This window comes from Cebus imitator, unplaced genomic scaffold (assembly GCF_001604975.1).
Source record: "Cebus imitator isolate Cc_AM_T3 unplaced genomic scaffold, Cebus_imitator-1.0 Scaffold325, whole genome shotgun sequence".
NCBI lineage: Eukaryota > Metazoa > Chordata > Mammalia > Primates > Cebidae > Cebus > Cebus imitator.
In genome coordinates this window covers 1,036,672-1,051,898 of record NW_016107640.1, presented here as the reverse complement: position 1 = coordinate 1,051,898, position 15,227 = coordinate 1,036,672, and the positions used below count along the sequence as shown (strand labels likewise).

Below are 15,227 nucleotides of genomic sequence, written 5' to 3'. Positions count from 1 at the left end.
ATCATTACCAAATAAAAATGTGAAACATCATGTTTTTGAATGTTTAATGACATTGAGCTAGGTTTAATTGTAAATTCCCTTTTTCAATTTTGTGAAAAATAAAAATTTTAAATGTTTTTGTATGTGTGTTTTTAAAAAGCTAGAAGGAAACAAACCAATATATGAGTAACTATTATCTCTGGGTTGTGGGATTACGGGTATTTTGATTCTGTTTCATTGTTTACAATGTTTCATCGTTTCCACAGTTTCCACATGGAGAATGTATTACTTTAATAATTTGAGAGAAATATTTTCTCAAATAATAATTTGAGAAAAATTATTTTTGAAAGGGGAAAACAACTAGCCTGTAGAGTTTCATGTATAGTGTTGCTGACTGCTATGCCATTGATTAATAATAGCAAAAACAAAATGAAAAACCCCTGAAAACTACTGAAACGTCCCATGATAGGAAAGCTTGTTGGAAAGATTATGTAAAGAAGATGTTTCTAAAATAGCATAAAGTCAAAAAATATAGCTGTGAAATAGAAGATCTGTAGAATATTTTCTAGTATAGAGTGATCAAAGAACAAAGGGATAGCTTTTGCCTCTTCCTCTGCTATCTTGCAAATATCGTCTCTCTATGTATATATGTTGAATAAATGAATGCTATTCATTATGTATTTGGGAAAGGTATGATGGAATTACCAGAGATTTTTAATTGTCTCCATTATTCTCTTATGTATTTTCAAAAAATCCACCATAAATTTAATAACGTGGGATTTTTTTAAATTTAAAAAGTAACAAAATAGTATGTACCATCTCATAGGGAAAGATGGGAAGGACACACACACACACACACACACACACACACACACACACACACACACGGTTATCTGTGTGGAGTGCTGTGGGTGATTTCCTGTATTTTTTTTGTTAGTATTTTACCCTGCAGCTCCAGCTCAAAGGATGTATATAATTATTTTACAACAAGAAATGTTTACTTATTTAATTTTTTGAGATGGAGTTTCTCTCTTGTTGCCCAGGCTGGAGTACAATGGTATGATCTTGGCTCACTGCCTCCAAGATTCAAGTGATTCTCCTGCCTCAGTCTCCCAAATGGCTGGGACTATGGGCATGCACCACCATGCCAAGCTAATTTTGCATTTTTAGTAGAGACAGAGTTTCACCATGTTACCCAGGCCAGTCTTGAAATCCTGATCTCAGGTGATCCACCCACCTTGGCCTCCCAAAGTGCTGGGATTAAAGGAGTGAGGCACCGTGCCCAGCCAAAAGTTATTTTTTAAAAAACCATCGGAATTAAAAACTAAATTATGAAACAAGCTACAAGGACTTAAACATGGTAAGTATCCAGTAAATGTTAAAAAAAATTTACTAAGGCTATGTCATGACAAAAGCAGGATTCAGAAAAGTATATATATGCCATACAATAATTAACTTTTTGGAAAAAATCACCACCCTTGTGTTGAAGGCAGTGCTCTAAAATGATATTGTAGTTGTGTCTGAGTACAGTTGTTACTTTAAAAGAAGAAACTGTAAGGTAGATAGAATGTTTTAGAAGCTTGCATTTTGAATATCTTTCACACATTGAATTGTCTTTCATAAAAGAGCTAGAATAAGAGGCCGAGGTGGGCAGATCACCTGAGGTCAGGAGTTTGAGACCAGCCTGGCCAACATAGTGAAACCCCATCTCTACTAAAATACAAAGTAGCCTGGCGAGGTGGCACACACCTGTAATCCCAGCTACTCAGGAGGCTGAGGCAGGAGAATCACTTGAACCCAGGAGGTGGAGGTTGCAGTGATTAGAGATTGCGCCATTGCATTCCAGCCTGGGTGACAGAACATGACTGTCTCAAAAAAAAAAAAAAAAAAAAAGAACTAGAATGAGGGGACCACCCCTGAAACACTTGGGACCATTTTCAACCGAGGAGAAGGGTGGTCGCCCTGTGCTACTTTTCTTTTAATTTTAGTACTCAGATAATTGCATTGGGCAGTACCTTCTAGGGAGGCAATTTTCAGGCAAAAGAATTAAAAGAAGTAAGAGCCATTTAGTACTTTCCCTAGAAAGTGATCTTTTGGGATATGGGAGAGGCCCTTGATTATTTTAAAAGAGGAACACACACACACACACACACACACACACACACACACACACACGAGAAAAGCCATAGACCATCTCTTAAGAATATACAAGAAACTGGTAAAAGAGGTTTCTTCTAAGGGATAGGGACTTGGGGACTAGAAAACCAGGGAACACAGTTGGGAGGAAAGCTTGTTTTTTTCCTGTATATCTTTTTATGCTGTCCACCTTTAAAAAAATGGTGCATATAGTATATGTTCAAAATATGTATTAATTAAAAATAATTCTTTAAAAAAATCTGTTGCTCATGGAACAACTGTGAAAATACTGACATTGTAGGAAAGCAAAATTTGTTTTCCTATGAAAATATGTTTTCCTTTAAACTGCTTAGTTTCCACCACAGAGAGATTTGTAAGTGACTCAGACCAGGACTTTCCAACACTTGTCTGCCCCACCTACATGTCTGTGCTTCTGTCTCTTCTGGGCTGTTTTCTTTGTTTATAGATAGCTCTTGGGCTACCATTACTGGGGACTTACTTTTGTTTCTCTAACAGCAGAGATGGATTTGGGCTAACCCCTTCCACTGGTTCTTCAGTGCTCCTTGTACCCAGGGAAGTGGCTGGCTGGAATGTGAGTAACCATCACTGCCCACCAACACTGGGAAGTGAAAACGACCCAAAGGACCCACAATCTTCACCTCCTTAGCATCATGCCTACATCATGTCTCTCCCAGTAAGTGACAGTTTCCGGTGAGGCAGAAACAATCTACCTGATTGGATACCTCAAATCTGTACAGAAGCCAGAGAGCCCACCTGTTGTAGGACTGTATTCGAGAGGGTGGGCAATCCTGAAACATTCCATCTTTATATTGACATCCACATAGCCACTCCACGGTTAAAGGTATATCCAAGCCCCCAGCTTCCCATGCCAGAAGGAAGGAGCCGGTTCTGCTTCCATTTTCACTCTCCACCATGTCTACTCAACGTTAGAAATAGCTCTCAAATTTTGCCACCCATTTTCTCCACCTTTGCTGGCAATGACACACAATCAGACTCTCAGAATCTATTGCCACTTCTAGCTAGTCCCCTGTGACTTCTCCTCCCATTATCTCCCACTCCAGCATGCTTTCAAAAGCACAAATCGGACCATTTCACGCCTTGACAGGTCACAACTTCCTCTGGGCTGCACAAACACACCAAATCCTTGGTCATCTCCTTTCAGTTTTATTTCCAGTTTCCCTGGCTGCTCCCACAGAACTTTGTTCCTACCCAGATCAGAGATGTTGTCAGTATTTATTTTCCTGCATGTTTCCTCCCTGTGAGCTCCCCCAGGATACAATAGACACTTCATTCCTCTTTCATGCCTTCATACGCAGCCTAGTGCCTGGCACACGGGGGGCACTTGATTAGCGTTTGGGCAAATAAAGAAAACAGAACTTTTGAGTGATATAACATGGCCATCAGTGGTGCTTCTCAGATTTTAAGGGACACAAGAATTTCCTGGGGATCTTGTTGAAATGCATTTTCAGGTTCAGTAGGTCTGGGGTGGAACCGGAAGGTCTACAGTTCTTAGAAGTTCCTAGTTGAGGTCAATACTGCTGTTCAGGGAGCCACACTTTGAGTAGTGAGGGCCTATCGAACATTAATAACTTTTTTAGATAGAGGAGCATGTTGAATCAATGATTCCTCTAAGGATCGTGATGTTTTGAGTGAACTTTTGATTTCAAAAATATGTAAAGAAGTAACAGATTTTATAAACACACACAAACACAGAGTTATACAGAGTTAGTTACAGAGCTATAGGTTATTCCAGAAATAAGGGTAAAATAAATAAGATAAGGGAATAAAATAAGAGTCATCCGCCCTTAAATTCTCAACACCATTATTCTAATTTGCCACTTGAATTTACATTAGAATCAGCTAGGAAGCTTTTGAAGCAGCACACGTCCCCTTTTCCCGCTCCAATCTGATTTGCTTTTCTAGAGGAATAGGAAACCCTCAGTCCATGGCTCCCACCACTGAACAAAACAGATTTGGAGAATGCTTTTGTAACTGATGGCAATGTATTGTGTCACTCAGATTTGCTGGGGAAGAAACAAGCTTTTAGCTTCACGGTAATTCCAGTCTACGAACTCTTCTGCAAAAGGAGTTTAGCCAGGGCCTCCACACACTCTGTTGCTCCCTCTGCCTGGAAGCCTCTTCCTCCATTTCTGTCCCAAGTCCTACTCATCCTCCAGATCTTCAAAATGGTCCCTTCATCACACCTTAAGCTTCTCCTTCCTGAAACACACGTGCGCTCGCACACACACACACACACGTGCTCGTGAAACATGTGAACAGCTATTTGTTCTCCTCCCTGCTAGATTGTGAGCTTCAAAGAAAAAGCGTGTTGTGCATTCCATTTCCAGTCCTAAGCATGGAACTTGCTACAGCAGGTGCTCAAATGAGTAAAAAAATTAACTTAACTCTTCTTTCCATATTTAATGAAGTTCCCTCTTTTACTTATTTTATTCTCCTGCCCACAATTGGCTGGATATAATTCCTATGAGCTGACATTTAGTATGGAGCTAGGACCTGCTTAAATGACAATACAATATGTCTTGAGGTTTGTTTGGTTCAAATTGCTTGGGTTGGGGAATCAGACAAAAACAATGTTTCTTCCTCCACAATGTTAAAAATAAATAATTACTGCCAACCAAACAATATGTATCATATGTGTAAGATATGAAGCACAGTAACAAAATGAACAGCTATGAGCCCACCACCCGATAAAAGAACTAGAACATTAGTTGCCTGCTGAAGCTGCAGGGTGTTCTCGACTCATCTCCCTGTCTTCCCCTATCAGAGGTAACTACTCTTCTAAATGTATGTTTATTACTCATTTTAAAAAATAGTTTTTATAAATCACAATTAACTTATGCATTCCTTGTCAGTGAACGTTTAGGCTTTTTCTGTGTGTGTGTGTGTGTTTCTCTTAGGAACAATGCTGTCAAGAACAGTCTTTGCATGTCCCTAGGAGCAGTTATGAATTTGCCTATAATATATGCCAAAGAGTGGAATTACTAGATATGTGCAGGTCCAGGTTGATACGATGATGCCAAGTCATTGGCATCTTTTCTGTTTTTTTGTAGTAAAGGTGCCAATTTACTTTCCTTTCCACCAGTAGTGGATAAGAGTTCCTAGTGACACATAATCCTTGCCAACAGCTTGTCTTGCTAGAACACAAGCAATAGAATCTCAAGCTGCAGCTCTCTGGGGCCAGAAGGTACAGCTCCTGCCTGGATAGGCGATTTCCTTCTGGCCACCTGACAAGAGATTGGCCCCATGAGTCTTACACCTTGTTAAGTCCTGAACTGCCGACATAGCACTAAACTTAGAAGAGAGTAGGGCTCCAACTAAGCTTCCCCATGGATAGATACACAGTCATCATAGAAGGCAATCAATCATAGACTGTGGCACCTGGAGGGGACCCTAAAGCCAAATCCTTCATTCTACATTTATTGAGACTGAGGCCCAGAGGTTAATTACTACAGGAATCTTTTTCTGGGGCAGTTGATTCTTAATCCAGAGAAGGTTTCTTTTCTTTTCTTTTCTTTTTTTTTTTTTTTGTAACTTAAGATGGTGTAATATGATCCATTACATTAATAGTGACTCTAAATAGTCAAATAACTAACCAGTTTATTTTTATTGATTGATTGAGACAGAATCTCACTGTCACCCACGCTGGAGTGCAGTGGCGTGATCTCAGCTCACTGCAACCTCTGCCTCCCGGGTTCAAGCGATTCCTCTGCCTCAGCCTCCTGAGTAGCTGGGACTACAGGTGCACACCACTACCCTGGCTAATTTTTGTATGTTTAGAAGAGACAGGGTTTTACCTTTTTAGCCAGGATGATCTCAATCTCCTGACCTTGTGATCTACCTGCCTTGGCCTCCCAAAGTGCTGGGATTTCAGGTGTGAGCCATGGTACCTGGCTGACCAGTTTATTTTTAAAAGGTGCTTAAGTGACACAAATTTGATAGCTTTCATTTCTTTGGTTATGAAGTAAACAGGAGCGATATTATTCACTGGGATAAAGAAACCACAATTATAGTTTCAATATGCAAATTTAACTATACTGAGACACTGGTCTCATGGGGGGAAAACAGTCCCCAGTAATCTGATTGATCATTCTCGTCCTTGGATCATTCTCGTCCTTGGATCATTCTCGTCCTTGGATCATTCTCGTCCTTGGATCATTCTCCATACCCCACCAGGCAAATACTAGGCACCTCTTTAAAAAGCCATTTTTGTGAGTAATGAAAACATAAAGTTCATTAAGTTTAAAATCATCCTCCTCTTAGGAGCACTCATAATTAGGCTATACTAATATTCTGGGAACAATCTGTGGGGATTATGGCAAAGTAGCCTCAATAACTTGTTGGTTTCTAATCCACACGAGAATGTGGAAAAACGCTGAAAAAAGACCAGTCTGCAGCAGAGGTGCTTAGTGCTCTTCAGAGAGTGCACAATAGCTGAATGTGGAAAAGTCCAGGCAGGGGCATCTGTCTCCATCCATTAGACAGTAAATATAGAGCTGGGAGGAGGAGGGGTGCTTCCTAACAGGATGGGTGTTGGTGTGAAGAAAGGGGGCTTTCGAAGCCTATTGTGGAAATTTTCCTTCTGGAGCTGTGTCCTTCAGGAATTCTCTTCCTCCTTACCCCTTCCCATCTGTCTGGTCCTCTCTACACCAAATCCCCTTTTACCATTTAAAGATATCTTTTGGTTTAACAACGTCTACAGCCAGATGCTAAAAGCTTTCTGTGAGGCAGCCCTTTTTAATGTCAGGATAAAACTCAGGAGCTTTTTATTACTCTGGGGTGGGGGGCTTGGAGGGAAAGAACGCCAGGTAATTTTGTGCAGGAATGCTGACCAAACAGTACTGAGGTACTTCTGGTTCCAGTTTTCCTCCTAGCAGTCATTTTAATCAGCACTTCCCCTTTTAATGAGCTGGTAGTGCCATTACATAATCACCCAGCTCACTGGATTAATGATGAAAAGAGGAACTGATTTTTCCAGTTGCATCATTTGAAGTAAATGTTAACTTTCTTTCTGAGTCCTTAGTTAACCGCATTAGTGTGACAAATATGTCTTTGTCTAGCATAAGTAATTAGAATTTAATCACTTTAACTGCATCTTAATTACCCCAAATGAATTGAAAGGACATTTAATAGCAAAGATTAAATTGCCTTAATGAACGATTTTTGTGACTCCATCAATACTCGAATCGCGTTAGCCACTCCTCTCACGCACTCCAGTCGCAGAATCTGCAGCGAGCATAGAGGTCACTAGGTGGCGCGCTTCGCTCGTTTGTTTATTTAATTTTCCCCATTGATCTGTTTTAGAAGACAACAGGAAAGAAAGCAAAAAGCACATAGTTTATTGTGTTCCTTCGATAACCTCTCTTTGGGACTATGAGATCATCACCAGATGTGAAAACGAAAGCAGTGATTTCAGAAACCGTAGATTCTGAGTACCCCATGGCATGGGCACTGGAAGATGAGACACACACGGTGACTGGAAACGTGCAGTGTTTGATAAAAATTGCAAGATGCCCTCTAGACAACTGCCAGCCTATATACAGAGTTTTGGTCAATTTATTATTTTTTAGTGCAGAGCCCTAAAACATGAGTTACAGACAAGCTTTGAAATAGCAAGGCAAGCACTGACATGGAGCCAAGAAATGTAATTGCTGTGCAAGTGCAGATCAGAACACCAATTCCTGAAAGTAGGGGAGGATCTGGGCCCTTGGACCCTCTTCCAAGGCAAGGGATCCAATGGACCGGCTCCACCCACAGGCACATCTAATGAGATGGGTCTTGTCCATCAATAATTAAGTGAACAAATGGATGGGAAGGCTGGGGTTCCACATCTACCTCTAGTACTCCCTCACATTTTCTCGCTGTTTCTTCAAAAAAGAGTAATAAAAAAAAATCTCTTTTACAACTCTTGAGTATAACAGAAATAAGTTTTCTTAAGTGACTCTCTTTGAGAGTACCAGAGGAAAGGCACACTTTCTCTAATTGCAAGAGATTTATTACGTAGAGACTTTCAAATAAGTGATTTCCACATTCTGGGCTCTACTAACCTGGTGGGGGCTGCCCTGGCAACAGAAGCATTTGGAAGAGGATAAAAGGTTCTGGGCTTTGAACTGGGAAAGCTGAGTTCAGGGCATCAGTGCCTTGAAAGAGTTCAGGGCATCAGTGTTTTCCAGCGATGTTGTCACAAGTAGATTAACCTTACTAAAGAGAGCAACAGGGAAAAAAGCAGTAACTACCACATAGTCTGATGGCTCCCAAACTTGGCCACACATCAAAATCACCTGGGAGTTCATAAAAATCCCAATGCCTATGTCAAATCCTGTACCAATTATATTAAAATATCTGGAGCTGCAGCTAGGCATCAGTTTTTTACAGGTCTCTAAGTGATTCCAACGTATAGCAACATTTGGGAGCCACTGGTATCAAGGGTGAGTACTCAATGAGTACATCTATGTTCCTATCACAGTACCCAACAAACAGAATGTGCATAAAAAACTTAAGCTTCTTCCTTATCAGTTACTATGACAAATGAGATGGGTTGTGCTTTAGGATCTAGTTCTTCCCAGCTGTTGTATTATTAAATTGCCTCATCTAAAAGAGAAGAAAATTTCTTTTTTTTCTTCAACTTTTAAATTCAAGGGTACATGTACAAGATGTGCAGGTCTGTTACATAGGTAAACATGTCCCATGGTGGTTTGCTGCACAGATCAACCCATCATCTTGGTAGTAAGCTCAGCATCCATTAGCTATTAAGAGAAGAAAATTTCTAGAAGTTAATTTGTTCCAATTTTATGATAATGTAACATCTCTTGGGAGAGACATGTGGATGATTCTATAGCAAGACCCTGTGATAAATAATTTTTATGTTTGTATCAAAATAAACAGATTGCCTGTGATTGGTCTAGTCACCTTGCACAGTCTTATTATCTCAGGAGGAAATTAAGCTTCATTAGTATTAAAACACTTGTATTAAAGTAAAAACCTATACAACCCTATTGATAGAAGGTAGGAATTTATGATTGTGAACTAAATCAATTCACATAAGAAATAGTTAAAAAATTTTTTTTTTACTGAACTTTATGAGACTGACATTTTTTCATGTAGAAATACTGTGCCTTTATTCTCCCAAAGATGCCCATGTCATGTCCTATACCAATTACATAAAAATATCTATTTAAATAAATGCCATCTTATTTAAATAGAGATACAATGAGGATATTATTTAATAAATAAGTGTCGAATGTTTTTCTCCAGCATTATAAGAAATGCACCCTTTAACAACCACAACTTCATGAACACCTTTCTTCTGTTGCTACCCTAGGTTAGGGGCCATTCAATTTTACCAAGAGTGTGGAAATCCTGCTGTTTTAATAGGGGATGAAATGAAACTAGTCATTTCTCATTCAACCCATCAAGGCTTCTAGATTGATATAAAATATTAAGTTGGTGTTTACATATTCCAATACATGGACTTTACAAAGAGTACGAGCACTGTCACTTGAGGAACAAGGCCTGGAGCTGAGAAGCAGGATACTGGAGAGCCTCCTTTTTAATTACTCACTTTTACTAGACTTGAGGATTTTCTGTCTTACAAGAAAATCTGGAATAAATTTTGTTGGTATGCTCTGTAAGAACGATTTCTTCTGATAACCTGGGGTAGCAGCATTTGTTTGATTAGCAGAATTTGCCATGAATGTGGAAATGATGACATCAAAACAGCTCGTGTAACAGCCTCCTTAAAGACCTCGTAGATTAGAGATGACTATAGATTTTCCCCAGCGCGGATCAAAGGGACTGAATTGAACGTTTTAGCTTAATGATCCAACCCCTGTCACACCCACAGGGACGTGAATTCCGATTTTATAAGCAGGTGCGCACGTGTACTCAGATACACAAAGCCGCGTGGAGGGACGAAAAGATCAACCACTGGATCGACGAGGATAGGTTTGATATTTTCGATTACCTCACTGTGCCAGTGGATATTCCTGGCTGGGCCTTGTGCCCTTATAAACTTTGGAACTTTAGCTGTTAATTTTTGTTTTCTTACTATGACTTCCCAAAGACATTCTATCTGCCCACCAGGGGCGAAGAGAAATGGGACAAGGCGACAGGGCGGTGGGACCCTGTCCAGGGTCCTGACGCCGCGCCAGGGCTCCAGGCCAGTCGGCCTCAGAAGGCCCTTTCACCCACCCTACACGAGAGGAAACAAAGACTTCCCAGCTCAAGGCCTCAGGGCTGCCTCCTGACTCCGGTCAGTTTGCAGGAAGAGGAAACAACAAAACAAAGGAACGACCGATCCACAGGGTATTATATCTCTCAGCTCCAACGTCGGACTTCAGACTGCCAGGGTCACCTTTTCTACTCTGACCCTGCTTTTCTTAAATGAAAACATGCCAACATAAGCATACTTCAGATACAAACTCCAACCACGCACCTTGTTTGGGGAGGTTAGAGCTAGGCTGTACTTCGGGGAATGAGAATTTTATTTTCATGAATTGGGTAATACCCAGGCATTGCTGGGGAGCTCGCCAGACCCTCTAGACCCTTCTCTTCCTCCTTCACACCTTCTTCCTATTACAATAGTTATTGTTTTCAAATTCACTAGGACGCCAACGTTCTGAAAACAAAGGCGCAGCAGGCATCCCTTTCCTCTCCGCTGAGGGCTGAACCACTGACGCTTGCCCAGCACTCGGCCCCGACGGCCTGCAGGGGGCGCGCGCCGCTCCCGCAGCTCAGTCGGGCTACTCCAAGAAGGGGAGCTGCATGGAGGGAAGCAGGGAGTGCGGAGGGCTCGAGGCTCGCAGATAAGGAGAGGAGCATCCTGGGATTTGGGTCCTCTGTGCTACAACTCAACCGTGCTATTGTTGGCACTGTCCGACCCAAGTGTCGGTTGTAAGCGGTGACATCGGGGCTGAGCCTTTAGCGACCGCGGTGCCCTGGGCCAGGAGGTTCACCCCAGTTACCGGAATCCCTCTCCGGATGCATCCAAGGTGATAGGGGCTGCACCCGCTGACGGGATAGCCGCATACCCTCTGAACAGGTAGTGGAATTTGTCTCTGGCAGGCGTCCTAGCTGCGCTGACACCAAGGTCGGCACACAATAGCCATCAGGCCCCCTCAAGCCCCAGAAGCAGGTTTCCCCTGCCCCAGCCATACTAGCGGCTCCAGTCGTCCCCACGAGCCCACTTCTTCTTGTCCCCAAGCGCCACCTCCTCTCCTTACCCGGGTTTGTGGCCGTTACACGGAAGGAACTATGGTCCCATACCCTCGAGGGGACAGACACTGGCCGAGAGACAGGCACCACGCAGAGCCTTCTGGTGACTGTATGCAAGAGCAAGGCCTTTTGGTTTCGCAATCGGCTGGTTGTGTGTGTGTGTGTGTGTGTGTGTGTGTGAGGGTCCTCAGCCCACTTCCGGGATGCACTGCCACTTTTCGGCCTGGCAGGCTCTGGGACTCCTTGGTCTCAGCAGGTAGCCATCACAGGCCTTCGGAAGAGGCGCTCCCCGCAGGCAGCGCCCCTCGCCCCCGGCTCCGAGGCTGACACGGTTGGTCGCGCCCTGTCGGCCCTTTGTTCGCGCCGCAGCCAGCTGGGAGCAGCTGCGTGGCTCCAGAACCCGAGACGCGAAGCCGAAGTGTGAGAAAACCGCTGCGCTTGACGCCTTCTTCCCCCCTACCCCCTCCCCGATCTTGGGCCCAGAAACCCTTCCAGCTCCTGCGTCCCACACGCCCAGTCCTGGCTTCTCTCCCCGCCCAGGACTCTTCCGGGATTTAAGGGCGCTGCCTAAGGAGCCCGCACTCCTGCCTGACTCCCATGGCCCAGAAAAGCGGGGGACAGTTGAAAAGTCACCCCTGGGATAAATATTAACAAAAAAGCAAATGGACTTGTGCGGGGGTCAGTTATCAATCAACCAGGCCGCAAGGCCACTCAGGGCAAACACAGCCCAGGTTGGGCTGGACGAGACTTTCTCATGGTCGCTTCCCGACCAAACTCCTCCCCGCCCCCGCCCCCCGCCGGGCTCAGGTCCTTCTTCAGGTCTTTCTGGGGCAAACACCGGACAGGAGGAAGGGGGCGCAGTCTGGGTGCTGGAGGCCCCGCCGACTCCTTCCTCCTTCGTGTGGTTTGGAGGTTTCCTCGCCTCCAAGTCTAGCAGGGTAGGAGTGCCCAACACCCACCCCCGCCCGAACCTCGGGCTTGCACACCACCTTCTCTTGGGTCAGCGGTGCTGTGCTTGCTGGTGGGTGTGTGTCGCAGTCTCTTTCTGAGCCAGCAGCCCCCGCCGTGGCTGAAGCCCTCTGGAATCTTTAATTGGAAACTAATCTTGCATCTTGATAGGCGCCCACGTCAGAGGCGGGCCACCCACCTACCCGCCCGCCTCATCCGGGAGGAGACGCGGTGAGAACCTTGTCGCTCTGCCCTTTAATAGGGCTGCATCAAGTAGTACATGGAGGGAACATATATTGATTTTTAAAAGGTAGTTAATTTGGTGAGAATTTCCTCCTGTCGCCGGTCTTCCACCAGCCACTATTATTTCGTGACCAGAAGGCGCCTGCCCAAACACAGTGCCATATGCAGAGGGTTTTGACCCTCTGCAACAGGCTGCCGGGACCTAGAGGACAGAGGGGCGTGGAGAAGCCACCACTCTCCCGCTGCATAGCGAAGGAACGGAACTCAGTGAGCTCTGACCTTGAAAAGCGGTTGGAACGAAACTGGGGGAGGGTCTCTGAGCGCAACAGCAAGGAATGCTACCAGGGGCACTTCCCCATATGGGAGCTGGTAGTGGGGGCAGGCACTATTATCCCGTACAACCAGCAACGGCCAAGTGCTCTTCAATCCGTTTCAAGGCCCTTGCACTCGGCCCGCTAGAGATCACTTGGAAAGTTCAGAAAACCACCCACTCTTTCTAAAATATGAAAATGTTAATGAGATGGCTCGTTCTTCAATAACTTAAAAATAGGTTGTGAAGGGACTGCTCCTGGTTCCTTGCAGGAGGCCCTCCTCGACCAGCACATCACCCTGAATCCTAGCCCTCTCCAACATCCCTTTTAAGTTAAGGAAACAAAAATGTAATAGACATGCTTCCTTAGGGTCTCAGGACACAGGTCTGCTTGGTGTTAGGTGCGAAATGGAGACTCCCTGCTGGAGTCTCCAATGTTTCATTTTTTTCGAGGGAAAGGCTGTTGATCTGGGGCTGAGGGCTGCACGGCTCTCCAAAGGTTGCTTGGTACCCAGGCAGGCGCTCCTTCGATAGCCCCCTGGGTGCCATAAGCATCTGCCAAGCACCAGGTTTGCTCCTCTAGCATGCAAGACCCAGGACTCGGGCTCCCTCCCCCTCCACAGTGCTGTCCCCTGAGCTCAGCTCTGTAGCTTTCCACGCTTAGAGGTCAGAGGGCGCTCCCGTGGCCAGGTTTCCAAGGCTCAGAGGTCGCCTCTGAACGTAACGTGTCAGTCTGTCCTTCCAGGGGGCGACAGCAGATGGGGGAAGCGGGGGAGGCGGGACAAGGATGTCCAGAGCAAGAGCCTCCAGGGGGTGGGGGTGGGGGTGGGGATGGGGGCCGAGTTTTCCCGGAGGGGTACCCTTCTCTATTTCTAACTTCTTCCCACATTCCCCTGCCCCACTCGTTGGCTTCTGCAGGCACTGCCTGGGTTAGCGGCTCTGGGGTGGTGTGGGTGTGTGAAAACGCACTGCCTTGGGCTACGGAGAGGCGGAGCAGTCAGGGAGTGGGAGCAGCCCCTTCGTCCACTCTCTCCGGAACCTCAACTGCTCTCGGGGTCTCGGTTAGCCCACGGGTGGAGATATGGTGCTGGCAGCACCAGGGCTAGAGAGTGGAAACTCAGGAGAGGAGCCAGCAATTGGCGGAGGCACCCAGCCAGCCTCTTTTCCCCAGACTGGCTCCCGGGAGCAGGCTGCAGGAACCAGCCTGAGGACTTTGCCTAGGGCGAATGAAGGCAGGGCTGGGCTGGAAAACCTGGCAGGGCAGTCTCAGCCAGTGTAGCGCTTTGGGACCGGAGGCCTGGAGCGCCGAAACCCAAAGAAAGCTTTGGGTCGCTTCGGGGCACGAATGGCAGGCTGGTCGGCACCTGCCACCCCCTAGCTTCTCATTGGCAGGCACGAGTTGGAGGAGGGGGCCTTGGCCTCATGCTTTGATTTTAGACTGTGAAACGGCTCAGTGCCCCCGGCTCAGAGCGGATTGACTGTCTCTTGTTCTCCAGGGACGAATTAATGGAGAACGATCAGTTAATTAACAAACCCTCATTCCGGCTTTTACCTTTTCTCTGCGCCAAGGCTCAGGCCTGGGCGCCGGGCTGAGGTGGAGGTGGAGGGGGGTTAGGGGATGGACCCAGGTGTCAATCAACTTGGCAACTGCGTCCCGGATCTCAGCAAACCCAGGCTACCCTCCGCTGTCCTTAGCACTACCTCCCCTTCTGTTCTCTATCCTCAAGGGTCTCCGAATCCTCCTGAAATCCCCGGTGGGGTTCGGGCTGGGCTCAGCCGCCTTCCTGGCCTATCCTCAGTCTCCTGGAGCCAGGCGCCGTATCTGCGCTGCGCCAAGGAGACCTTCCCGCTGAACTCAGAAATACCTGGGGCTTGAGGTTTTGGGCAGGAGACCTCTGCTTGTCGTTTACACACTCCCATCCCCAAACACCCCATCCCCCCCACCCCCCGCCCCGCATGGGGATTCAGATGAAAATTGCGAAGAATAATAATAAAATGAAATGCAAAGTCCTAAGGGAGTCGGCAGCAAAGGCGGTCCCAGGACTTGGCTATCGCTTTGCAGCTCTCACTGGGACCTTGGGACGGTCAGCCTCCCTCTCCTTTCCACAGCCGATTCCATGCGCAGAGAGAGTGCTAACCCTTACACCTCGTCTGTACCACACATCCGTCGTTCAGTGGCTTTGGAACTTTTTGCCCACACTCTTAGATTGCCGTCACCCCAGCCAGCGTCAAAAGAATGAGCGCGGGAGAGGGTCACAGCAGCCAGTTCAGCCAAACATCGATGCAGCTCCGGCACGCTCCAGCCCAGTGCCGGGGATGTGTCAGAGGTACCTTCGAGGAACATCTGCGTGGAGTTCTA

The 15,227-nt window shown here is 45.8% G+C and overlaps 1 protein-coding gene across 2 annotated transcripts in view; it reads right to left on the bottom strand.

Annotated features, from left to right (window-relative positions):
- The window catches only part of ONECUT1 (one cut homeobox 1), a 37,462-nt gene that overhangs the window by 20,282 nt on the left and 1,953 nt on the right, over window positions 1-15,227 (bottom strand). Inside the window, exon 2 of one of the 2 annotated variants that reach the window (XM_017504592.2) lies at window positions 14,837-15,199. The exons of the other annotated variant lie outside the window; for it this stretch is intronic. Within the exon in view, the coding sequence (XP_017360081.1) occupies window positions 15,009-15,199 (191 nt within the window). The 3' untranslated portion in view covers window positions 14,837-15,008. Of the gene's footprint in view, window positions 1-14,836; window positions 15,200-15,227 lie in introns of those variants that run through there. 2 annotated transcript variants of the gene reach the window in all.